The sequence below is a fragment of the Anser cygnoides genome, chromosome 11 (assembly GCF_040182565.1).
Source record: "Anser cygnoides isolate HZ-2024a breed goose chromosome 11, Taihu_goose_T2T_genome, whole genome shotgun sequence".
NCBI classification, from domain to species: Eukaryota; Metazoa; Chordata; class Aves; order Anseriformes; family Anatidae; genus Anser; species Anser cygnoides.
Window position 1 is genome coordinate 20,572,819 of NC_089883.1, and position 27,887 is coordinate 20,600,705.

The 27,887-nt window shown below is 33.9% G+C and overlaps 1 protein-coding gene across 2 annotated transcripts; it reads right to left on the minus strand.

Annotated features, from left to right (window-relative positions):
* Nucleotides 1-1,350: 1,350 nt before the first annotated feature.
* CYP19A1 (cytochrome P450 family 19 subfamily A member 1) lies at nucleotides 1,351-26,572 on the minus strand. 2 transcript variants are annotated; one of them, XM_067003805.1, is made up of 10 exons: nucleotides 26,431-26,572; nucleotides 18,405-18,569; nucleotides 16,738-16,888; nucleotides 13,190-13,344; nucleotides 11,257-11,433; nucleotides 10,427-10,541; nucleotides 8,534-8,648; nucleotides 7,746-7,908; nucleotides 4,636-4,877; nucleotides 1,351-1,682 (listed from the first exon to the last, which is right to left on the minus strand). In XM_067003805.1, the coding sequence occupies exons 2-10, from the start codon at nucleotides 18,544-18,546 to the stop codon at nucleotides 1,431-1,433; spliced, it is 1,512 nt and encodes a 503-aa protein (XP_066859906.1). In that variant the 5' UTR covers nucleotides 18,547-18,569; nucleotides 26,431-26,572; the 3' UTR covers nucleotides 1,351-1,430. The 2 variants fall into 2 exon arrangements, with proteins under 2 accessions (XP_066859906.1, XP_047916185.1); XM_048060228.2 differs by lacking the exon at nucleotides 26,431-26,572 and having other exon boundaries at nucleotides 18,405-18,696.
* Between the last annotated feature and the right edge of the window lie 1,315 nt (nucleotides 26,573-27,887).

A 27,887-nucleotide genomic window follows, 5' to 3' on the forward strand; every position in this document is an offset into this window, starting at 1 on the left:
TTTAATTTCCATTTTCAAGAAGAAATGTGGGTAGTTATCTAGTTCTCCTGTAAAGGACCACATATAAAACTAAGCCTAATTTTAATATTAGTAATAATAAAAAAAAGGAAAAAAAAACCCCACAAATTTTAAAAAGTGTTTTTGAAAAATCTACTTGTTGCTTCAGAACTTTCCTCCTTTGCTACTACAAAACTCTGAGCAGTACCCTGTGAGACTTGCATCTTACCTTGAGTAGAGGAGTGCAGCCCACCCATTTGACCTTACTGTATTTAAAAAAAAAAAAAAAAAAAAGACTGGCTCTTGAGCAAGAGTATATGGAGAAAGATGCTTGAGAGCAGGAGAAGCAGTAAGAGCTATGTGGATAATTAGGGAGGGATTTTCACTCCTGCTGTGTAGTGTGGGGATATGGGAACAACTCTAAATCTTACTATGAAGTAGAACTGCAATTAAAAACAGATTGAAACAGTATTTGGTACTACTTAAGCAGCTTAGGGAGAGTTTGAACTTATTCCCCAAACTGAAGCAAGATGGGAAGTTTAGTCAGAAATAGAGCTGTGGGCATTGCCCCACTCCTTCCATGTATGATACTAATGGTAATGTTTCATATTAATTACTTTATTCTAAGCTGGTCATTCCTAAAATGTTTACAGACCCTCTTAAACGTAATCTGTAGCAGAACACTGGATTTTAAAAGTATAGAACAGTTTTCTCAACTGTTCAATTTCTTGGTTCTCTGAAAATTACAATCAGTCTATCTAACACTAAGTCCTTGGTATCTGCTTAATATAACAGCAAAACACAGTAAATAAATGGTTCGAATGACTTTTTACAAACTTTTTTCAGAACTTAAATATATTCTAAATATTGTAGAGGACATTATTGCAGATATGTTAATACATGTATTTTTTTTTTTAGTGTGACAGCGTTATGCATTTTAAATTGTTTCATATTCTTAAAGTCAAATTTGGTATTATTCAGATGTGTTTGAAAACAGATGACTAGAACTTTCACAGTAAGTAAGTACTGCTAAGTTCAACTTGGGGACAGAAGGTAACAAACCCAGAAATGACCCCTGGAATTTAGCACGCATCAGGCATGTGATTTTGACCCCCAAAGGTCTGACTTTGCACCATTTGAAAAGTGAGATGTGACTTCATCTGAACTTGACAGTTTTAAAAAGTAGTCAGGAGTCCTGTGTATAGTGTGGTGTCACCTGACAACAGGACTATTTTGCAAATTGTTCTTATTTTATTACATTGAAGTTATGGCCAGAACTTTAGTTCTATTGTATGGGCGGAACAGGTGGTCACTTGGAGCTGTAGTGATTTAGGGGCAACAAAATGCTTTACATTATATCTTTACCTAGGAACGAGGGGCATTTCTTAAAGTGACTGGCTGAGAATTCTCTCTAACTTTAATGCTGATTCTTTTTAGTCACTCTGCTTCTTGTTTGTGTTTCTTCTTGGTGTAAAAACCATTTCCAGCAGAGGCTGCCTTTCTATTGGGTGCATGGATAAGTCATTGTTTTTCTGGATGTTGTTAAGTCCTCTTCCTTTCATTGTCTGTACTCTGCACCGTCTCAGAAGAGTCACCAGAATTGCCTTCATCATTACCATGGCAATAAACTTTCCTACACAGCCCCGAGGGCCAAATCCAAACGGTTGAAAATAGCGTGAAGGAACCTGCACAGAATAACACGAGGAATAAACTTTAAGGCATTTTTTTCTTCACAAAAGTAGCTAAAAAGATTATGGCAATCTATAGGAAATATATTCTTTGGAGGGAAAAAAAAGTGTGAAAGAATCTCTTAGGAAAAATTACTTCTTTCCTTGTACCCAAGCTATATCTTTACCTCATGTATTCTTGCTTTTTCTGTTACCCTTTACGCCGAACAGTCCTCCTGCTCAAGTCAGTCCAAAAACAGAAATGACTACAGAAATACAGGAGGTATGCCAATTCAAATACTAAAGTAGCAGCAAATGTAAAATTTAAGCATTTGAATTCTGCCATATATTTCAGTCTGTTCATCCTGTGAACTATAGGGATTTTACCATAGGCTCTGAAGTAGTGAAAGTTTCACTCTAATGTACATTAAAGTTCATTAAAAACTTTTTCAGAAAAAGTTCATTACAATGTTCATGAAAGTCTAAGCTAAAGACTGATGCCTTAACTAACATTAATCACATCACTATACACCTACTACAATTATGAAAAAGCTAGTGTTTCTGCAAATCAGTTTGTCATAAAATGTACTGTTGATATTTTTATTTGGTATTTAACACAGACAGAACATTTTATAAATGATTGTCTCCTGTCCTATCAAATAAAATGTAAAATGTGGGATTCCCACAACTGTTGAAGAATTCACAACCAGTTTCTGCTGTCTTTATCAACATTGAACAGATCAATTATCCAAAAAGAGTCCCTAAAACATGAAGATTACTGCTTATGATATACCAAGACACCAAGGAAATAGACAATTTTTCATCATTTGTGTAGTTTAAAAAAAGAACACATTAGCTGTGTTCTGATTTCCTATTTATTCCAAGAATAGAAAAGGATGCTTTATATTAAATTTTCTAGAAAAGTGTCCTTTTTCCTCATTTTCAGACTAAAAAATGTTTACTATTTAAATTATTTCAAACAGCTGTACTTTTTGAAGAATTATAGGTAAATAAGAATGTTTATAATACAAAGCAAATGCAGCAGCTGGCAGCATAACACAATGGCAAATGCACAGCTGGTGAAAATGGAAAAATATTTAGATTCTAACAATGTCATCCTATAAATAATGGTGTTGGTTGCTATTCACTTAGAGAACTGTGTGAAAATTGTACTTGCTAGAATAATTATGTGGCAAACATAATGCATCAAGTCAGTTAGAAAATGTGTGGTTAAATATTTGGTCAAGGGGAAATATTTTTAGAAGCAAAGTGTGCTTATAAAATAAGCAAGAAATGCATTTTGATAGAAATATCTAGAATGAAGACAATGGGTGGCAAAGTGAAATCTATTCATAGTGAATAGTTATTTCAATAAACTTAATCACTTATTCCCTTTTTGAATTTTCTAGTGCCTTTTTCCCTGATCTGTTGTTTTTAGTACTGTGTGCAGAGTTTGCTGTGGGTAATCAGCTAGCAGTTTAGAAACGTTATCCTTCATGTTTAGTTCTTGTTTTGTATGTGGCATATGTAGTAGTCCTGGATTTTTGATAGGGAGAATGTAAAGCTTGGAGACATATTTCTAGCTTGAACATACATATCTTTTGTGTCCTTATTTTCTTAATTATTTCTTTGTATGCCCATTTTGGAAGTATTGAAGTGGATCTTCTACTTATTCTGTTAAAACTGAAAATATTCTCTGTGGATGCTTATGGGTGCAGCTTCTAACATCTTAGGAAAAAAATGTTTTGCCAGGTAATAAAACTTATTTCCATTTGTTTTTCGGTTAGTCACAATGAGAGTTATGACAGCTGCAGTGATCATTAACCCTTTAGCTTTAGCCCTATGCAACCTTAGTATTTGACAGGCCACTAGACAATATAAAGTTTGTATACAATGAAAGCCTGTGCACCTGTGATAATAGGCTAATGTTCTGCAGTTGAGATTCCTTTCACAGGGCTAAGCTGACTATGCCTTTCACTCTTGCATAGCTATTTGTTCCAGAGATCTAGCTAATTGCTTCACAGGAGTGCTAACCAAGAATTAATATTTAATATTTTGTGCCCTGTTTCTTGGACAGCAATATCTTTTATTTCCATCTGCACTGGTTAACAGTCAAAAACAAAGAATCAAGCTTGCCATAGAATTGGTCTATCTTCTTTCAATATGTTTTTAATTTCTCCATGTGATTATTGCTGAACGAATACATTTTTGGGAAACGATTTGTTTCATCAGTAATCAGAAGAGCAAAGTTCTGAATGAAAACAAATAATCTGAAGGATGTTTCCCAGTAGTAGGGGTTTACATGTAGAAAACAAAAGTTCACATAACACTGTTGATACAGGACTTAATGTAGGCTAAAGAAAATTCTAATTCTTTTGGGAGTAAGACTAAAACTTAAATGCTGTGCTGAACTTGAAGAGAATTACCTAGCAATTGCAGTACTGAGCTGGTTAAAGTTTAGGATTGCCACTTCAGCCTAAAAAAGATATTTATTTTTACTTAATTTTTTTTTGTATGAATAAAATGGGTGCTAGATTCTCTGTCTGTCAGAAATTGCCATACTGCTCCACCTCTCCAGAGATTCCTTGATTCCTTACACTACCTCAGCTCTACGTACTTGTGTCATGGCTGTAGCTCCCCAAAGCCTCTTTATTTTGGCCAGTATCAGGGGAGATAACTGTGTGTGCGCCTTGGACGTACTTCAGCAGAATTTTTTAATCAAGATTAAGACGTCTGAGAAACTTTTTGTTTTCAATAACATCATTATTTCTGAATTAAAAGGTACTTTTGATGGGGAAATGCCCACCTAACTCTAATAATAACAGTAATAAGCAGGATGTATCGCTAGCTTATGCACTTAGACAAAGAGAAAATGGACTTATGGTCACAAAGGTCTTGATTGAAATAAGAGGAATATATATTGTCAATAAAAATACCCAATCACCTGTAAGAAATAAGATGGCAAACTTACATTCTTCTCAAAATTTTCAAGAGAAAACTCATTTGGCTTTGGGAAGAATTCAAGCTTATGCATACGTCCAATGTTGAGAATAATGTTTGTCCCCTTTTTCACAGGATAGCCATCAATCACATCATCTTGTAAAGCTTTTCTCATGATCAAGTCCACAACAGGCTGGTATCTCATGCTCTCATAAATAAAATTCTCCACAATTTTTAGGTTTGGTATGTCATCACTCTGTACATCTCTGTCACCTTCAGGAATAAAACAAATGGTGCAAAAGTTGGTTATGAGTTTAATAAGTTCACCATACAAATGCCAAAATATTTTGGAAGATTCTCAACTCCTGAAATGGTAGGAAGGATCCAACATCATCTAAGTAGTTCTATGCATTCTTACATATTTGGGAAATATGGTATATCAGCATAAGCCCTGATTTATTAATATATGATATCCTCCCCTTATTTTCTTCTTAATACACCAAATCTTCATCTTGCTTTCTTAAGTGACAAAACTCTGAAAGCGCTTCTCTGACTTTGTGAGCCAAATACCAATTTCTTCGCATATCTGAGAGCAACAAGAAAAAAAAAAAGTTTTCTTTTTTCCCATGAAAACTGACAGCAAGTGGAATCTGGGAATAGTTTATGGATGGGAGATGATAATTTTGTAGAGACCTTACATTTTCATTGTGTTGTTGGTTTTGGATGGACGTACAGGTAGGTCCTAGAATGAAATTAATAATTTCAATTACCATGAGTAACATCCTCCTAGTTGTTTTTTAGCAGCAGTATCAGTGCCACAATGTAGTCCCAGTGGGAGCCTTGAACTTTCAAGTCACAAGGAGCTCAAGACCTAAAGCTTGACCACTGCAATGGTAGGTTTCCCGCATAAAAGGGACCTTTGCTAACCCAGTTAGTCATTTGCTTAAGGAAAAGTCAACAACATACTACTGCCTTCCCAAAATCAAGGCTTTCAGAAAGAAATTGTGAGGGTGAATAGTGGAGTACTGAACTCTTACAAACACAGTAAAATATGATTTATTACTCTGAAGGAAAATAGCAATAATGTTCTGCTATGCCAGCTCTTCAGAATCACCCACTTTTAGATCACTCTTAAGCCTACACATTGATGTGCTTCACATCAATATGCGTTACATAAATCTGGCCATTAATATGCTTTACATGCATGTCTCCCTGTAAGATTTGTAATCTTCCAGAAATTTTTAGTCTCTTTCCTAGTGATGGCTGAAAAATAATCAGCCAAACACCTTGCTGCTAAGTTTTCTTCTGAAAATTTCTCAATGCTTGCCTTGTCCACATTTGCATTTCTAGTGGTTCTATCTTATGTTTCTATGGGTTCTGATTTCCAAATACCAAACAGTAATTACTTTGTATTGGTTACTGAAAATACCTTTTATTCTGAATCAGAATTAAATTAAAACTTGAAGCCACTAATTAATTCTTTAAAATTCCACAAATGTAGATAATGCTCTCCAGACATCGCTGCTGTTTTAAATTCAAGGAACTGCAATTTTAGCTATTTTATAGACAAAAGATATAGAATTGTAGATGTTTTGTAGCTAGTTGATGAATTTGTGACATCTTAGTACTTTTCCACTGCTGTGTTACCTTTCATTGGCTTGTAAAGTAATAATTTTCAAATACGAAGAAAGAGTAGGATGTATCTTGGTGGTTTCTGGAATGTTTTGAAATCTGAACTTGAAAAAAAAAACAACCAAAAAAAACCTTCTGTCTGTTACTCAGTGATAGAAGCATTACTTGGTAAAAAGAATTTAATGTAATGTGGAATCAATTGTATGCTTGCTCAAATAATATTTGTAAAATCAGAAATATTTTTTCATCAAAGCAACTGTACACTAAAGGTCAGATGTTACTGTAGGAAGTTAAATGTTGAAGACTTGTAACTTAGTAAGTTAGTGCTTGTCTCTTCAAACGTCACAATACTTAATGAAGAAAACACTCATTTGTATGGGTAAACGACTGTTTATTTTAGCAGAGTTCAAGATTGATAAACTCTGGCACATAACGATTTTATGGAGGTTTTCTTTAGTGACAGATCAGAGGCTAACCTCTTGCATTATGTTCTATCTAGGTGCCACTGAGAAGCCAACTATAGTTATGAGAAAAACCCTTTGAGTTATATACTAGTGGAAGATTTTGCTATTTTTAAGGCTTATAGGATTCAAATTTTTTGTTAGTCAGTAAACTGATACCAAAGCTCACTGTTTGCTCGATTTATTTCAGTTCCAGTGTTTCAGTCAGTCAGAAAAATGGCCATGAAGAAGACAAAGAGAAATGCTGTCTCTTAGCTCAAGAGGCGGAAAGATGCCAAAACATTTAAAAAAAAGGTTTGAGATAACATCACAGCTCTTGCTTTGTATTTAAAACTTGAATTAGAAGTACCTTAGAAAAAGAGCAAAGGATTTGTTATACACGTGCCACTGTTTAACTGTTTGAAGTAAATGTTGAATAGGAGTGGTTGAAATTAGTTTCTATAAAGTTCAGTAGGATTGAGACTTTGAATGAAAGCTAGAGAAAGGGATGAATATAGATTTGGAATATTTTGATTGTCTTTTGAGTGGCTCATCATTACTACTTAAATATTATACTTAATACGGTTTGAAATCAAAATGGATGACAGCAGAATGATAAAAAAAAGTTTAATTTTCTTTAATGTTTTCTTTCTGCAGTCATAGTCAAACTTAGTTAATTCTATACATGTGTAGAGAAATGTTGATGATTAGAAGTATTTGAAATGAGTGTCTCCACTTGCTACTGCAAGGGAAATAGAAAATAATTTCAATGGAGCTTATGAGGTGAGTGATGATTTGCACTGTTCTTGTTGAGGGGTGAATAAGTGCATTTTTTTCTAATAGCTTGTCAATTCTGATAAACCCTGTTTTAATTTGTCTTAAAAATATTTAATCTTTCACTTGACCTTGAATAAAATTGTTTACATACAGGGATAGTTCATATACTTTACAACAAATACTTGTGTTAGAAAATAATCCTTAGAATTTTTAGACTTTGAGTAATGAAAATTAGAGCACTGCCCAAAAAAAATTATATTCCTACATCAGTGACTTTGCAGGTCCTGCTTACCCATAACAGTTTCAATTTCTCTCATCATCTTCTCTTCCACTGTGGGGTGCTCCGCAATCAATATTAGCATAAAGAAGAGAGTCACTGACAGAGTATCAGGAGCAGCAATCATCATCTCCAGCACACACTGGTTCACATTCTCAGCAGTCAGATCTCCTCTGTTCTGGAAAAATTTGAAATGTTGGGGAAAATGTTGATTGCTGAACTCTGATGCCAAGAAAGATCTTATAGCAGTAGGATTGGATGGACCTAGAATATCTGCTTAAACAAAATTCAAGATCCTGACAGTCTCATATGCTAAAAAGCTTTTTTTATTTTATTTTTTATTTTTTTTTTTTCAGAGAAAAAATAGGAAATCCATGTTTTAGGGGTTGTGTATGATCTTCCAGAAAAGCATGGGTTTGTTCTTATCTCAGATTCTTGTTGACTTAGTACCTTTCCCCGTGGAATCTGTGAGCTGTCAGAGATTATGCAAGATAGGATTTACACAGCTTTTGAAGCTTTTGCATACAAAAGGTAATATATCAAGATAAAATTTGAGAGTTAGGGAAAGACCGAAGAACATTCAGGGATAGAGTCAAGAGTTTTGAGGATGTTGTTTAAGCCATGAAAAACAAAATTAGACAAGCACCTGGGGGATTCTCCCAAACCAACTAATTTGTATCTGTTCATGATGATAAGACTTTGTTAGTTACATGAAGTCTGAGTTGTAAAGTCTGTATTGTTAGTGAAAGGAGACCGGCAGAAGAAAAAAAAAAGTTAGCAATAATTTGGTACATTGTCAATACCTGTGCAAAAATCAGCTGGGATGCAAAATCCATGTGCTCATCTAACTTTTCAACGGTGGAAAGCTTTTGTCGCTTCTGTTCTATTAAGATTTCCATTGCTCCTTTCAAATCCTTGCTGAAAGTGGATAAAATCCAATATATTGATAAATATCTACAGCCTTTTAGTATATGATTAGATATAGATAGGATATGTTTAGAAACATGAAGATTATACTAATGAAAAAGCCTAAGAAAGGCAGAAATTTAGTATTCTTACGAATGGCTATATGGTTCTGTACAAAAGCAGCAATACTAAGGGAAGATTTTTCTTCTTCTTATTTCTTATAAAAATAATTTCTTCTTTGTTTGGCCTGAAATCTTATTCTCTTCTTATAGAACTGAAAGGAATGAAACCTGTCTTACAGTGAATAGAGTTTTTAAAGATTTATTAATATTTCCAAAGATTTTTATTCCCTTCTATTTTACACTGTATTTTATTAGTGAATAAAATGAACTTAGCAAGAGGAATAATTGTTTAAAAAAATGCAAGAAAAATTGTACTATCTCGATGGTAGAGTTGATCTCATTGTTTTGTAAAGCTATAATCAGACATACTGTGTCAACAGTACGTATCTCTTTGTTGGAAAAATAGTGAAGTTCAGTGGTATTTATTATTTTATTTGGCGTTTTCAGTTAGCTACAGATTTGAAGGCAATGTTCTTTTTAAAAGGCTGGTTTTATAGGGGGAATAAACCTAAAATTCAAACCTGGTAGGGTTCTCATATATAACATTTTTATGTGTTAGAAAGAGCAACCCAACTTTATCAGAAGTGGTGATAACCTGTGGTTTTCCTCTTCATTGCTTTAAATTCAGAGATCTTTATCTACATCTTTTTTTTTCCTTTTTTTTTTTCAGTATAGATTTATTAATATGGCTATTTTAATGAGATTGTTTTTGAGACACTAATATTTGCCCACAAGGACTTTCTACTAATAATTGGGCCACTGCATTTAGCTATTATTAGAATCAGAGAATAAAGCACTAATCACTGCCATAACACCACTTGTATGTATCTAGTTTGTAAGAGAGCTGTCAGTTATGAACCTCCATCTTTCCCTTAAAGCCTTTATACTATATATCATTATCAAAACAAATTATTACACGCGCTTGATAAAAAGTATTTTTCTCTCCTTAAATGGACTCCAAATCCAAAATGAACAAACTCATTGCCAGTTCTTTTTATAGCTGGTCTTCTTTTGGCAGAAGACAGAAAATGAGAGCATCAAAATAGAAGAGGGATCATGTGCTTTTACAAACAGGAAGATGGCAAAAACCACTTATTTAAAGGAAAAAATAATCTTGAAATGGATTGTCATGCAAAACACCAACTTTTAGCACAAAAAAAATCGATTGTTTACTCAGAAACGCACATTATGGACACCAATAAGTAGAATTATACTGAGGGGTTAACTCTCTTTTGGGATAATTCCATGAATGTAGACATGATTTCTTATGTCCAGGAACTGACAGTCTGTGGCGTAATATTTGACTGTCTTTAAACAGATAGTTAAAGTAATTTCTCCCCATAAGATGGCTTTTTCTTTCCTCTTTGAACTGAACCAATGATTTCAACTCAGTTTCATATCTGATATGACATTAACTAATGTTTTGGTGAGTGAATATGGACTGAATAGACATGGGCCTTAAATGGTTCTCTGAGTTCAGCCACTTGTAACATCACTGACAGATCTTATTCTATTGCTATCTTGGGTCTGCAGATAGCGGACTTCAGCCAGTCACCTTTGAAATTTTCACATTTTATTCTCTAAAAGGAAGAGAAAAATGTAAGGAAAGATCTTCCTAGAAAAAAAAGAATCTTATGCAAAAGATTTGTAAAAACTATGGATACTTACACTGCCTCTTCATATTTCTTGCACAGCCAAGAAATCTTAAAAAAGATGTCAGGCTTTAATAAAAGTGCTTGCCAAGCATCAAAGTAGTTCTGAATCTTAAGTACAATGGCACTTTCTGAAAATAGATGTTAACAAACAGCTCTATAAAATCTAAGCTTCAATAGTCAAATAGCACAAATATTTCAGGAAAATTAATAATGAGTCCCCACTCCCTACTCCCACTAAGTTGACAGGTATTTGAAAACCATTTTGTTTTTAATATGTAGTAGATAACATTAGGAAACAGTTGTGGCACACTGCAGACAAGATACATTTCTTTGTAGAAACTCTTGGTAGCTAGCTAAAAGGAGATTGTGTGTCAACCAGAGCCAGTTTTCCACAGGAGAGAAGGAGCAGAACTCTATTGCACTGTATTGATATGGGATAATTTGTACATCAGGATATTATTTCTGTCAAATGGTTTTGAAGGTGAAGAAGTCATCAAAGTTCACCGGACAAGTTGTCAGGTGAACTTTTCAATGCAATCATTTAGTTTGGTGGAAAGATTTCTGTTTCTTACATGTATGTAATGTTGAGGCTGTAGCAGCCTAGTACATAAAAATGTTTTTACATGCTATTTGCTTGATTGTGACAATTTAAATATATGTATTTGAATTTATAAAATTCTCATAACTAGAATCACTTATCAATCAATTTCAGTTAATTATTTAGTAATATAACAGTATGTTCTTGTTCCATTTTCTGAAACAATATTTGAGTGATATAAATGAGTTTTTCTTGTTTATGCACTTAAGGTTCATCATAAGGTATAAAAATAAGGCTGTTAGTACCATCCAAAGGGATCCCTAGAAAGAGTTTGTTAGATGTGTCAAGCATGATCCGTCTCATAAGATTCAACACATTGATGTTTCCTACTTCAGTGGTCACTTCTTCTAGTTTATCCAGGTGATCAATTGTTGATTCAACACAAATGGCTATCATACGCACGAGACCAGGACCAGACAGGGCTGTAAATAGATATGTGCAAAAGGATAAAAAGATTAGCTTTCATACCTTACTAATAACTTATTCGCAATAACATCAATAAAAATCTGTATAACTTAAGTGACTGGAACAAAATGGTTTTGAGAGAAAAACATAAGCGTTTTGAGTTAGAATGGCAATGAACCCAAGGCCCAAACTTCCCTTGCGTCCAGTCACTCTGTATTTTAGGCACACATTTCATGATAGGTTCACACAATGTTAGTGAAATGTATTTGGCTTCATCTGTGCTATCTTTCAGTGTTGGAGGTATATATCCTCCATATCCTCATCTGCAATATAGGCACTGTGGATGTCCTGCCTTGCTTGCAAGGATGGTGAGCAGGGAAGTTAGATTGGGGATTCACAGGGAGGAGGACAGGAATTTTTGGAAACAATTCCTGGGTGCTCTTAAACAGCATGACAGATTTCCAATAAGCTCCCCACAGCCTATAGTGTTGCTGCAGACATCCTGAAGCTTAATCTAGTAGTAGTCCAGATGTGTTAGCAAATCTTAGTCTGTCCACCCGTGGACATTGGGAAATAGTGTCCTGATGCATTTTTTCCATTTTAAGAAATTAAAAGCAAACAAAAGCAGTGGTCAGTTCTGTTGCTGTGTAATTTTTATGATAGGCTCTATCTGGAATGAACTCAGATAATTTTGAATGACTTTGGAAATCTTGCCCTAGGTATTCTATTTAAATTTATTCTATGTAAATTACTTTTCCATATAACAACTTCTGTAATTGCCTAAAGGACATTATTTTATCAAATACATGTTGAGAGTAATGGTACGTTTGTAATTAAGAAGAGAGGTTGTCTGTGTTGTAAATACAGAGAACTGGTAGTTCTAGGAATAAATAGAAAAAAAATGATTTCTTTCCTGTTATCTTTAACCAGTACAAAGTTGCTGGTACTTTTCAACAGCAAGACCACTTAGGAAAGGCCTAAGTGTCATACAGAAGTACAGATATCAACAAAATGGTAAGGAAGACTTAACCGATGATTTCTTTTCTTAACTGTAAAGCTTGCAGAACAAGAAGGCAACAAAGTGTGGTAGTTTTGTTAGGAAGGCTGTAAGATCATTGGAAATAACTAATTCTAATGATATACAAGCACTGAAAATTTTGTATGTGGAAAGAAGGTGAGTCCAAAATTTACAGACTCTTTAAACAGTAAAATTTGACTTTGTGTATTTTCTTATTTGATTTCAAGCTAATGATGCTAATTACAACAACCTTTTTTCTCATTACTACAAGGGAAAAAGATTTTTCTGTTTCTACATTGATTTCTAGCATATTAAATGGATTAGTAAATAGTTCTGCTGTGCAGATCTTCTAAATCAATTTCGAAAGTATACAAACTTTTTTTTTTTAATTAGAACAAGAAAAGTCTGAACCCAGTTAAAGCTGGGGTAGGAACTTCCAAATACATTTATAGGAATGCCAGTTGAGTTAATGTGAATGTTGGTCTTGAAATTTAAAAATAATTTTAAGTATGGTTTGTGGGCATTTATTTTTTTTTAAGCAGAAGAGATTAAGCATCTGTAAAACTATGTGAAGACTGTTTCAAATAGCATACCAAGCAGAATAAGCGTGAAGGAACACGTGCAAGAAAATATATTGAGACATAAAGAGAGAACTGATTTTTCTAATTTAATTATGCAAAGGACAAACAACATTTCAGAAAAAAATACTGTGTGATAGAGTGATGCAGTGTGTTAATGCAAACTGATTTATTTACCTTTGGTGAAAAAGGGTCGAATTTCTTTCCAATGTGCTGGGTTGTTATTAAATATGATCCCATTTTCATACATGCCAATGCACTGTAATCCAAGCTTACTCCCAAATCGAGAAACATAGTTCCAATGTTTCATTACATGGAATACACTTGAAGATCTGAGAAGGAAATGGGGGGAGAAAAAATCTAACTAAAATACAGTTTCATAGATTATACACAAAACATTTTTCTGACATTCTCTGAAGTGCTGCTTTTCTTTCTCAGTTTAGCAGGAGGTACTATGCTTGACACTAAATGTTGCGCCTATTACATAATTAAAAAAACTTGATGATAAAATGGCTTCAGAATTTGTACTAGAGCAATAATGTATTCTGTCTGGATTTAAACCTATTTTTCAATTAAAATACAAATGATGACCAAATGATTTTAATCTGAATAGTGTGTATATATATATAGGGATACACACATATACTCTCAGGCAATGACCAATGTCAGATGTTTCAGAAGACGGGGTAAAATAATGAGTTACATACATTCTTGTATAATATTTTTTTTTCTAACATTAGATCAATGATATAAATTGATTTATTATTTTGATATTTGATTTTTGTTTCCTTTAAAAATTTCTGACATACTATATAATACAATCCTACTGACAGTCGGTGTGTGCTTTTTAAAATCACTACAGGAGTATTCCTCAGACTCTCAAGTTTATACCAGAGGCAGGAAAACACTGCCCTACAAAAATTTCTGATTGTATTTTGAGCAAAACTATGAGGGCTAAGGTACATATTGTAAAGAATGAAGTGGTAGAACTGAAGGCAATGTGTTTAACATCCATGTACATTTCTAATATGTCTATGATAGCACTCATTGCAGTTGATTGCCTATGTTTTCAGAAGTATTAATCATTGTATCCTACCAATTTCCACAATCCTTGGCAAATATTTTGGGAAGAGATGTATATCTCTGTCTGCCTGTCTATCCATCCCTGCCTCCCTCCCTCCAATCATCATTCCATGTAATTCATACACTGGGATTTTCTGTAAACAGTTCAACACATCCACCCCAAGTATGACATCTCTTACTTCATTATGTAAGAAAAATTATTTTTCATAACTTGAAGGCAGTAACTTGGCAGATTTTAGGAAATATAATTAATTCAAGTATGTTAAGGAGTGAAGACAAATTCTGCTTATTTTAATGTATTTATTTTATTTTTTTTAATGGAAGACTTCAGAGTTTTCCTTTGGTGACTTAAAAATAACCAGACAGTTGACAACTTCATTAAGATGTGTGTTAAATTTCACCTATACTTTGGTAGCTCTTTGGTCGTTCCTAAACACACCTACAAAGTATTAATATACTTGGAACTTTTGGTTATGCAGCATCATAATTTTATCAAGGATAATTACTCATACATAAATCTATTAAACTGAAAAAGAAATTTTATAAAATCAAATGTGTGGGATGAGTATTCCTATATAGAAATATAATGAAATCCAGCATATATATACTTCTCTTTTTACAGTTTACAAGATTTATTTACACACATTCTGGTGAACAGGTTGTGATCAGCTTTATTGCTTTAAGATATTTCCTTTAGAGGGAGCTAGCATTTTAGAAATGCTAGTGTGATGAAAACCTGATTAAGTGAAAGCTAACAAAAAAGAAGGAAAATCAGAGCACAGATTGAAATGAAACAATAAGCTATTTTCTATAGAGTTGTACATTCTTTGTGGGCCAAATTGCAGATTTATTATATGGGCTATTTATTTATTTATTTATTTATTTTCAATTGAGTAAAGTAAATGGGAATTATTTCTTCACAACTTCATCAGTGCTAGGTTTTCACCATCATTTTGCATGAGCAGTGGTAAATGTAAGATGTTACGTTGTACAAGCAAACAAACGTGGATTATGCAGCATGCATGAAGCTCCAGCCCCTCCAAAGAACTGAGCATACTCTTTCCTACATGCCCCAACAGTTGTTCTCTTTGCTAGTTTCCCTAAATGTTTTTTATGCATCAAGGAACATCATCTATGTTTCATGAACATGAAAAGATGGTATTGAATTAAGATAGTTATGCCCAGAAATAGAAAGGTGCAGGAAGCTCCTTTTGCTCATTCCATTTCATGCATCTACTCAAGGGACATAGAATAATATTTTAAGGATAGGTTTTGACATATGACCTTCTGTAAGCAGATTTTTCATATAAAACTATTCACTAAAGTCCTCCAAAAGACAACATTTCTTGTAACCAAGACTGCAATATCTCAATATAATTAGATTTGATGGTAAAAATTCAGATGACAACAGTGGAAACAGTATACTTTTTCAGAAGTCGGGGTACGTTTAGTTTTGGAGTGAATTTATGAAGCACTCTGAAAAATATATTTTGTTTTTTGTTATTTTGTTTTTGTTTTGTAAAAAAGTTAAATACTAGTTCTCCATATGATATCTATGATTTTAAGTAAAACACTTTAAATATCTTCAGTAAAACTGAAGAAAAGTGATATATAGACTGTAAAGTCTGATGCTACGGTATGCTAAGGTTTATCGCTTTGTTTCTTACCAGCACTAGTGGTTTGTTTCTGAAGAACTGGTAATACATAAAGTGAAAGCAATAAGAGTTCACAGCATGTTATACAATCAAAACATTATATGCAATGTTACATGAATTAATATTTACAATATCTACATAGAGCAGGAATATAAATAGTTTTCCTGTCACAATTACCTCTTTTTACATAGGTAAAGATAGAGATGAAGCAGACTTGCTCAAATGGAAAATCCTGTAATAGTCCTCCTTACTGCATTATCTTTCATAAACTTTTACATAATGAGAGGTGGATATGCATTGATTGATATTGCTAATAAAAATATTGTGATTTATTACCCATTTACATGGTAAAACTTTAACTACTATTTTTTTTTTCTCATGATCATCCAGAAGATCCAATGTAAGCAACTGGAACTAATAAAAATGATTGACTGCATTTTAGTATTATGTTTAATACTGTGTGTAATTGAACTCTCTGAGTAACCCCAGTAACTGGAGTGGAATTACTCATGATCCTGTAATGCTGCATTTGCTTAATTGCCCTGCAGAACTGGAGCCATAATCTTCAAGCATTACTCTCATTTTAAGGAGGTTCTTAATAAGAACACAGGAACTAAAATTTGATTTAATCCTGCACTGCAGTCAGCCAGTCAGGATATTTGATGTACTATGTAATACTAGTGTTAAATGGAATAAGACGAAACTGTAAACATTTTTTTAGGATTGAGCCATAACTCTTGATCTTTGTTTCAACTAAGAAAATGAGATATTCTATTCAGTATTTGTCTTTAGTAGAGATCTCAATAGTAGTCTTTAAAGAAACAAAAGATTAAAAAAGGATTTGTGAACGCTAGGAATTAATACTGTTATGTTAGGATAATTTTGCAAAATAATAACTTAAATTCTACTTTTGAAAAAGTAGCAAAAAAGGCTGTAAAAATATGAAAAAGCTCTTCATATTATTAAAGATAGAAAATAAAGATTTACTTGCTGATTATAAATGTTTCTTCACCGCTGATCCAAACTCTCACAAATTCTCCGTATGTCTTATTGTAGTAGTTGCAGGCATTACCTACTCCCATCCAGAGAAATCTCCCATGTGAAATGAGGGGGCCAATTCCCATACAGTATCCTGGCCCTAAGGAAAAAAAAAGACAAGTTTTGTCGTCAGTGCTCTCTGGCAAGAATATATCACTCTTTTGGAAAGGACATTTTCTTTACATTACATCAATGTCTGCACTGGGCACCACATAAAATCCCATTATGAAATTCTGTCTTACAGAAACTTGCATCTACATCATTGAAACCTCATTTATTATCCATGAAAGCCTACAATTCGTTCAATATGGATACAATAAATGACATTCATTATTTTATACAACTTCAAACTGCTGCTTTGAGATTGTTTACATTTGGAAGAACAGTGGCTAAATAATTTTTATTCATTTGTGCTTTTAACAAAACCTTTGAGTGATCTTGGCTAAATTTGTGGTAAAGTGTCATAGTAACACCATCAAAAGTTACCTTTTGATGTAATTAAATATAATTAATCTCTCTTAATGTAATCTAGTTACATTTCTCTTAGTCATTAATACCAGAGTGAAAAAATAGGTATTTAAAGGAAAAAGTATTTTAGTGCCGTGAATTTAGGAAAACAGCATGCTGCAGTAAACTGGATTAATACACATTTTATCAAAGCTCTCAACTAAAACCTTTTGCTATAACCCATCATCAAATGTCCCTCTTACAAGAAAAAGGAGAAAGTGGAGAGAACAGGAGAGAATTTGCATAGTCATTGCATTATTTTTAAAAGGAGGTTTTCCTTCTTCACTGAAAGCTTAACTTGCCCTTACAAAGTCTGTAAAAACATAAATCGTATTCCATAAAATGAAACAAGTGTTTATAAAAACTTTTGTATTTTATACTGTTTAAAAGATTTACAAGTTGCATATGACTTCACTGTTTACTAATAGAAATCACAAGAACCCAGATTATTTAAATACCTGTAATCTTAAAGCAAATTAATTTATTTGTATCTTCTTGTCAATCTCATCAAGAATTCAAATAGAAAGCATTACCTTTTGTGCATAGTTTTGCCTGTTCTCTAACTTTTGGAGAATTTTAGCACATGGAAGGAAATTTGGCAAATATTTTTTCTCTGATATTGCTCTGTTTTGGAGGGTCTCCAGTGGCAAACATGGTGAGGAAAATTAATAATTTACTAAAATCTAAATAATTTCCGAATTGATACTGTTTGCCTCTCCTAAAGACAATTCAGGAAGCTTTAAACTTACAACATATAAAATGTAGAAGTTTATAATGCACATGAATATATGAACATCTAGATTTCATAAAATAGTATTATATCTTTCTATCATATACACAACAAAAAGGAAAACTGAATGTCATATATTTATATAGCTAAGCCAGGTTTATTATGGAAGTGCTGAGGTTAAACGGAGCCTGATTTATTTTATCAGTTATTTTAAAAACATGTATTAATAATAATTACTAATTAATAATAATTAATAATAATTCTTGTTGCATTAAACTATTATTCAGTATTCCCCTCTCATTTAAATTTGAGACACACACACACACACACAAAAATAATACTTTGACAGCTTTTATGTGATACCGCAGAGTTAGTTTACCTGGTATTGATGATGTTTCTTCATGATTCCATATTAAAAATAGAAAGCACATAAGAATGAGTATGGGCACTGTGGCCACTGGCATCACATCTGGTACTAGGCTGGTGATGTAGTGCATTGGATTCAGAGTTTCCAATACCATCTTTTCCAAGAGATTCTGCTTTGCTTTAGAGAAAGAGAGAATGGGGAAAGAGGCAGAGGTTTACAAAGCTTTAAGATACATGCAACTTTAGTTGGTACCTCTCAACCCTCTGGAGGTCCTGTAAATGAGCAAATTACTTCTTGAGGTAGCTTTATTTTATAATGAGACTGACTGTCGGGACTGCTTGCCAGGACAAGCTACATCACAAGTTGAAACAGACGTGCAGCAGACACTCTTTTGGCTTGGAGATAAGTAAGCTTTTCTGACCTTGATATTGAAGCATAGTTTTAGATGCTTTGGCTAACAGACCTCTTATCTCTGATATTGGCTTGGCTGGCCAATGCTGAGGTTTACTCCTTGCAAATTTCTAACCAAAACACAAGAAATTAAACTCTTAGCACATGTGGAAGCATTGAATGAGTTCACTTGTAAGCTTTTATCTCTGTTACTTAGCCTTTTTCCTTCCTGCATGCCTTTAGTGTTAGTCCTTGAATTTCCAGAATTACCTACATTAGTTTTGCAGATACAGTGTACCTCAGGATTTTGTTTGATGCAATGTACATTTTTATAGTCAACCTTTGAGTGTAATAGAAAAAGTATTGCATTTCTTTCTGGTGCTTCTGTTGATGAATACTTTGAAAAAATTAGTGTCTGCTATAACAAACATGATCATGAATTGTCTGGTACTTCAGGTAGTAACCAGGGCTTGAAACAGGACAGAAAAAACAAGCAAAGAGAAAGGTCTGTTGTGCATAGGGGAATCAGAAGGATTCCTCTGAAGTTGTTTTGCAAGTTTTTGTAAATTCAAAAATCAAAAATTCGTAAAATATGAGAAATGATTGTACCTGAGAAGGAAGATGTTACGTGAGTGAGAAAACCCACTTAACCACAGAAAGATACTGCCTGCATCTGCTCAGCAGTAAAGTAATAAAACGTGGCCTTAATTCTGCTCTGAAGATCAGTAGGAATAGATTTTCTTTTTTCCTCCCTGCAGCATTTTTTCAAAACTGAAGGAAGTAGTTACTTAATAGTACACTTTTTGTTGCAGCTTACTTTCAGCAAATGTTTTATCTTTTATCTTGTGATTTGGTCTTGCAGAAGAAAGTACAGTTTAATTGTAGTAACTCTCAGTGCTGTAACTGTATTAAACTATGTCAAGAATGTAATAGATGATTTCTAGACAGTGAGAAATTAGTGTTTTCAGTCACAATAGAAAATGTATAGGCTACAGACAAAACCACGGGGAAGGGAGCAAGCAGTGGCTCAAAATCCTGCAAGTGTTTGTAATGCTCCAGTGTTTTGGACCATTGCTATGAAAGCGCTCTGGTATTTTTGTGATCCAAAATGACTGAAACACAATGTGCTATGATATGTACATGGATGCTCTTGTACATGTTCAGCTGTTGTACCGTTTTGCATGTTTTGAAAAATGATTTTGTAATCAGAAACTTTTTTTTAATCACATAACAGTGTTTACTAGTGAAATTAACATACTGTTACACACTAATGGTAATGTTTCTGTAAAGATAAATATGAAAATGCTAGCTTTAAATTGTCTTGAGTACATTGCCACAATGTGCCTGTATGTATATGTAAATATTTTTATTAGATTCGATCCCTTGCACCATACGAGCTTACAGTATATAGAAATGACTACACTTAGGGAATATTATTTTTACTTTTTATGCTCTGGAACCTATCTGAAGCAGTCGCTTTTTTAATAAATGTGGCTCCTATAGCTCTTAAAACAAACAACAGACATTTCTTGTTTTGAAAAGTTCTTTTCCCTATTTTAATAAATATGATCCAAGCAGACAGGTTTGGCATTTCTAATACATTGTTGTTGTTGGAAAAGCCATCTGAGCCATGAAAAAATCACCTTGAAAATATAAGTTCAGTTCAGCTGAACTACTCATCCTGCTTGTACCCATTTTATTTTTTAAAGAATTTTCACTCAATAATAAAAAAAGAAAATCACTCAATAATAAAATAAAAAAAATCAGCAAGTAAACTTTGATAGTAAATAGTTACTGAATAGACTGAAAATGTTTAGAAATGGAACAAAGCTGTGGTGCATGGAAGAAGCATTCACTATTCTTGCTTATTTCATCTTGAAATCTTCTACAAGTTGTTTGCAGCTGGTTGAAACGTGTGTGTGATGAGTGATTTGTTCATTCTGATTGTTACTTATATGGTGGGGTGCGGGTGGGGAAGGTTTTTAAATTAAAAAAGTAGGTGGAAAGAGGCTTATAAGGAAGTGTTTTTGTAGCATAAATTAAATGAATATGCACAGGCCTCTTAATCACAGGTAATTGTAGATCTTAACAGCTGGGAAAGCATCTGCCAGCAGAGGGACCTGACTCAAGTACTGTGAGAAAGTTCTAGGTTCTGTTAAATGCTTTCTTGCAAAAGGTGTTATGATGAATGATGACAGGGTCCCACAATAAAGAAGAAGTCCATATATCCAAGTGACAACTGTGTTGAACCCAGTCCTTTCAGCTAGAGCTTTGTATTTAATAGCTGTGTCAACAGAAGTGCCAACTACGTATATAGTTTGCAGAATATAGAATGTTATATATCCAAATGGCTGAAATTTACTGATAATTTTGAGCAGGAGCTAATAAGACAGCCTGAAAACTCTCAAAGAGCCATTCCTGATTCCTGGATTTTTTTCCTCAGCAGTATTTCTTTTGTCAGGAGGGGCATGGGGAAAAATCTGCTGCTTGTTATAAATCTCTAAATATTAGTGCACAAATAATAGCATCCAAATCAGCTGACTTAGGTTTAATTAAGCAGTTTGGAAAAATGGAATTTTAAATAGACTGATTTCACACAAAAATAACTATTAGATTATACAGTTCCAGGAAGTACTCATTTTTCCACATAAAACATTGTAGCCTTCCTCTCTTTTACTAGACGCTGATTCTAGTTGGTTTTCACTCAGTTAAGATTGACAATTTCATACAGACTGTAAACCTTCAGCCTTCTACATGTAAGTACATACTTTGCTTTTGTAGTGCATTTCACAGCTAGAAGGCTAATATCTAGCTAGCTGAGTGGCGTCTGTCTTGTGTTTTTTTTCTGTGGATGCTCCCTGAATGTGTGATAGTCAGGAGGATGGTGGCTCAAGGTATGTCTCCATTGGTGTTTCAGCTTTTTCAGGGGTTTGCTTTGATAGCAAAACTACAGATCATTCCCATTTGCCATACCTGTGTTTCTATCTCAGAGCATGCAAACTTTTTGGATGCCATTTTGGATGAAAATAAATCAGCTCTTGTACTCAAAAGCTGTGTTTCACTCACACACACCAAATTTAATGGCCATTCAAATGACAAAAACAATTTAGATCTATTCTGAAATAAACCCTCTTGAAATGTATTAATGTAGGGAGTGGATCATCACTACCGATTACCTTTTCTTTCTTGCTTTTTTTTTTTTTTTTTTAATAACAGATCTGCTTCCATTGGACCACAGTGTTTTCCAATGCTGGCATAGCTTAAAAGGAACATAGTACCTTTTAACAAATAGAAGAGTTGGATTCATTGGTTTTAACCATGACTATCTTGCAGTATTGGGATGATAGCACTTAAAATAGGACGAGAGCTGTCCCTAAGAGCATATCAGATTTCTTTACTAGAACTCATGATGAAGGAGTTCATGTATTTAACACTGCCTTCAAATTGTGGGTTTTACTGCAAAATAGTAAATTACTATCCTAGCTGTTGAATAAAAAGTCATTTGTGGAACTATTGTAAAATTAGTTGCATTTACAGGGAAACTATTTTAAGAACCACTAAAAATAATCCACCTTTTTGTTGCATGGCTGTGTTACTTTTGAAGAATTAGTCTGAAGTAGGTAATTATCACCAGATGTGTAACACATATGACATACACAAACCTTGGTACAGGGATTGTCTTGTTCTCTTGAAAGGCCATGAGTTTAAAGTTGAGAACACATTAAAAGATGTTTTTAAACTTGAGAGTGCTTACCGTTCCTTGTAAGCTGAGTTGTAAAATTATTCTGTAAGCATCTGATTGCATGTTTATTTAGTGCCACACTAGAAATTGCTCCCTGATATTCTGCATTTTCCTAATTCTGTAATTCTCTCCAGATGCGGTGGGGATGTCACTGACAGATTTTCATCACAATTCATTGGACATCTGATGCTGTTACTCGTCCTGACATTCTTTATCTTCAATTATAATATTTTTCTTATTCGTTTTTCACTTGCTTTGAATCTGTGCTTCAGTAATCCTCTGCATAAGAGATACTCCAGATGTCATCTGTCCTATGACAGTTGACTTCATTTCCGATTAGATTGTGTAGAGCAGATCTTTTAAAGTTAGATGTGCTTTTGAAAGCACTCTGGCTCGTTTAGGTATGTCTCCTACTTTTTATTCAATCCTTTTGAACTACAAGAGAAAGATAATTATAGCAAAATGTGCACATCAAGAAATGAATACATAGCCTATAGTTACCTTTTTCAGCCATTTCTAGAGTTTGAATCAGCAGGCTAGAATTTGTGCAGTCGTAGTGGTCTGTCACATCTAATTGCTATGGAAATGTATTCTAGCAATGCTGAATGATTATTGCAGTCTGTAGACTAATCCTGTGCCACTTGATTACTACATAACCTAATCTAAATGGCACTACTGAATTAATCTGTTGTTAAGGTTAGAGAAGGAAGAAGAGGTTACACTTTCAGCAGAAGCTTGGAAGTGGAAATTTAATAACAATCATCCTAGCTATCTAAAGGGGCTCTTGACTAGTAACGGAGCCTAATGTGTCTGAGGGTGAGAGAAACAGGAATGCAGAATGTGTCCATGATCTAGTGGTGTTGAAAGAAAATACCCATGTACCAAGAGATGAGAAAGATCATTACATTTGATGCCTCTGCTACTATTTGGAATTGTGGTTTTCTTAATCTCGGTGAGCCTTCTTATGACAATGTTGCCTTGTTTCACAGCTGAATAGAATCTAGATTCCTAGAGCATATTTCTCTGATATTTTAAAGTTCTGTCAGCTGCCTTCAATATCCCTTCTAAAATGTTACTGTATGTTGTTTATGTTAGTGGAGGCCACCATAAATACAACCATAAATGATGCTTGGCTTTTCTTACCTGCCTCAGTGAGCACTGAACTCCATTTCTTGTCACCCCTCCTACTCAGTGTACTGTAAGTTTGTGAAGTGCAGAGAAGGTTTTAATTGAAGTACTATTGTAAATACTGACATTCCTGTTATTTTGGGTCTGTTTGATCAGCTACTTTTCTGAATACTTACTAGTACTAGCATGTCTGGGACTTAATTGGTAAATGCCGATTGAACACACATTGATAGGGAAAGAAGTAAGTTAGAAATAACTTCTGTGAATGTAGGACTTTTATTTGAATATTACTACGTGTTTGGATAACTATGTGAAAGACAATGCCTCTTTTATGAGCCTTAATATTGTAGTTGTATGCCTTCATTTTGTGAGCTTACTATCTTTGTGTTAAATCAGAATTTGTCACATATCAAATGGTGTCACTGACACTTAGGTGTCGTGGAGGAGCTGTTTGAAGCCACTGCATTGAGCTTGGTATTGTGATTTCTGCAAAGTGATTGTCAAATAGTATCCTATAGGCTGCTCTTCTCCTTGTGATTTATGTAAATGACACTTCTGGTACAACAGAGCGGTAAGTCCTGCCTTTAAACATTCCAAAGAAGTTACTGGATCCTTTTAGTAGTTTTTAGTGCGGGAGATCTGATGTTGCTGTTATATAACTAAGTACTGACCAAGTTGATAAATTATTGCTGAAGTAGCTATCTGAGCTCTTTGAATTGCTATCGATCACAGAGCTTAGTGAGCTTTCCAAATAAAGTCTTTATGATATACTGCCAAATTAGTTTGGATATTACCTTTGGGGCAAGCCAGGGAATGTCCTAATAATCTGAAAATCTTGAATCAAATGCATCCTTCTAGAAACTGCTAGTTACTTTGGATGTCTGAATTGATCTTCAGAGGATGAATGCTCACACCTTGAAAAATCACTTTCCACTAGTGTGTTAAGAATTCAAAATAACTAGCCAGTTTTAAAGCTATGATTGCTTTGTGGTGGGCAATACTTGGAGTGATAACCTGTCCTGTGTAACTTAAAAGTCGGGGGTAATCTTTCTCCCTCTTTCTGGCAGTATGCATACTATTTTCTTGTAGCTATTTATACAACATGGATATGTGAAGCAAGGTACACTCTGTGCTGCCCAAATGACTGTACAATGAGGGTTTCTGCTTTCCGAACAATCTGTAATTATTTGAATTGTGATTTTTCTTTTAGAAGAATAATGATCTGAAATTAGATCTTGGACGATGTCCTCCTCTGAGGTTTTAATTGCAGTCTGACATATGATTTGGAAAAATAACTTGCCAGTTTTAGTACCTTTCATAAAGGGTCTCATTGTTGCTTAGGAACCAACATAATGTCCATGAAATGTACTATCCGCAATAGACAGTAAAAGGGTTTCATCTGAAACATACGTCTCCTGAGGGAGAATAAGTATGGCAGTGCACCTATGCCATCAAGAACTGTGGAGATAAACTTCTGCAGTATTGGTAAGGCTCTATTTTACTGCCTCTACCTCAAAAGTTTCATAAGAACACTATAAGCTCTAATTACACTCAAAACTAACTGGAAAATGAGTTGTAGGTAGACAACTTTTTCTCTAACATGCAATGCACGTTACAATTTTTCTCTAATGTGCTAACACATCAGATGTGTTATGACTATGGGAAAGCAGACCTATATGAAGACTTTTTTGTATATAACTATTATCAGGTTGCTATTACTGCCACGTGGGAGGTATTGGCTGTGATATGGGAGAGGAAAGACAGCTCTCTCTGCCATAATTGCATCTTTGTTGTGGTACCTCTATTCCTAGCAAACACTTTGACCAACATAAGCAAAAAGTTGACATAGAAGGGACCACTCTGTAAGAAAAGTAACTCCACAATTTTTGACTTTTTCTGGCTATAAATACCAAGTATTCCATTAAAGTATGTCAATTAACCCTGAGGAAAATTTAGGTTTTTGAAAAAAACAAGAATGCATGAATATTCTCAACCCATTTTCCTTTTAAATGACTTCCTTTGCAAGAAATAGTTAACTAAGATGTACCAGCTTAAAGAAGACTGCACTTCCTCACAGCAAGCACTTACTGAGATACATCAAGTCATGATAGAACAAACCAATTTTCTGGGTCGTTTCCTGACTTGTTCCACTTGATGACCTTTATATAACCTCACTAATAATTCAGTTTTTCCCCTGCTGTGACAACAATGCTTGATTTGTCCAACATTTTTTATGTTGGACATAACATATGTTGGTTTGTATTGTATCTTAACTTGGTCACGACACTTCAGAGTAGATTGAAATCAGAGACCACAGAAACAATGGAAAGTTTTTTCTTTCTTTCTTTTCTTTACTTTTTTTTTTTTTTAAATCAGTGATGCTTGTATCTAAATAACCTAAAAAGTTTCAGCATTTCTTGACATAACATAAACACTTTGAAAGACTGAATGAAGTGAACACTTTCTAGGGATAATTATTCTGCAAGAACATTGTGCCATTTTTTAACAAAACTTTTTAAAATAATCACAAAATATATAACAGTTTGTTGTTATCTTAATGTCAGGAATTTGGTTTAAGACCTACAGATCTTCTAATCAAAAATATCTATTTAGATACTGACAACATATCATTTACACAAAGTTAATTACAGTCACTCAAATCAAATCAGCTCTAGAAAGCATAATTCTTCCACAAAAAAAAAAAATAAAAGAATATTTCCATTATGTCCCAGTCATACTATCTGAAGAAAAAATGTAGCATATGAATTAAAAAATTACCTGTGTTCTCCTCTTGATTTTACTGGTGAAGAGTGCTATCTTTCTTACTGATGTGCTTCTTTTAAAGATCTGGATAGGTTTTCTGGTGATCACTCTCTGTGGCATCTTTTATGCAGGTGCTTCTTGTTGCTAAGAGATCAGTTGCTTAGAGATGGAAGTTTGTTTTTTGTAATAGATCAAGGGCCATTGCAACTGGAAAGAGAATTTTGTAATTTTACCTCAGCTCAGTATATCAGCTGCCAGTGATAGAGATGCACATGCCTAATGGTGATTAGAATTGTAACGGGGTAGCAAAACAGAAAAGTAAACAAAGTTTAATCATGTTTGAAGTCTTTAAATATCAAGAAAATAGATTTGGCATTTAAATGGAGGTGCAGCTATCAGAAATGATACCAATGCTTTGCCTAGCATGTTTAAATCTATTATTGATTTCCAACAGAAAGGAAGAAAAGTCCAAGTATTTTATTCTGACATCGGGATTGCCAAAGTTGTAGATGACCTTTTGTAAGATACAGTCCTGCACAGACATTACAAAGGTCTTAATGGCTGTCCTGTATATTTTTGCTTATACTGTTTCCTTTATATTCCCAGGTGGTCTAGCAACTCTTCATAACTAATGTACATACCGAAGGGTGGCTTCTCTGCTTTGTGATGCATCTATTTATTACTGTAGCTTTGAGCAACTTAAACAAACTTAATTTATGAAGATCCAAATGTTTTTAAGAAGTACATTAAGCAATTATAGGAAACAGAAATAATGACCAAAGTCCTATAGAAAAAGGTGCTGATGTTATTAAAAGATGAGACTAACTCAGAAGTATGAATAAAGTATATGTCCCTGTTACTGCTTTGAATCACCAAATTATAAATTGTCTCAGTTTCTGCTATGGTAAATCCTGACTCAGCTGCCTTTTCTATAAATTTACCTCTATGATTCCCAGTGGAGCGTTTTGTGGAATAAGTCAGAATCATCTTTTTACTCAATGCTGTCAAGTTTAGAAAATCCAGTCACTCAAGTCTGTTTTCAGCAAGGCTATGTTATGTCCTGTGGTGGTAAGATGTTATGCATCCTTGTCTCTTGCTGTCAGGCCACAAATGTGAAATCTTCTCACAAAATGTTTTCTTTCTTCTTTTTATGAATTCACTCAATGCATCAGCATTTAAAAGTAAGCAAGCACTTTTACTAAGAAAACCCATCAACTGGGTGGAAGGGAATTATATGTAAAGGACTATGATCTCACTTGGAACAAACGTATTAAAGACTTATGTACAATAGTTCTAGTGATAGAATATTTTTAACTCAGGGGAAGGCTGGAAGAGGCCTAGAATTTTATTGAATGCGAAATCTCTTTTGAGAAGCCTTTCTTAAATAAATAAATAAATAAAGAATGCAGGCATTTTGGGGAGAATAAGGACTGAATTCATAGGGAAATGCTTCCGGCATGACTGTGACCTCA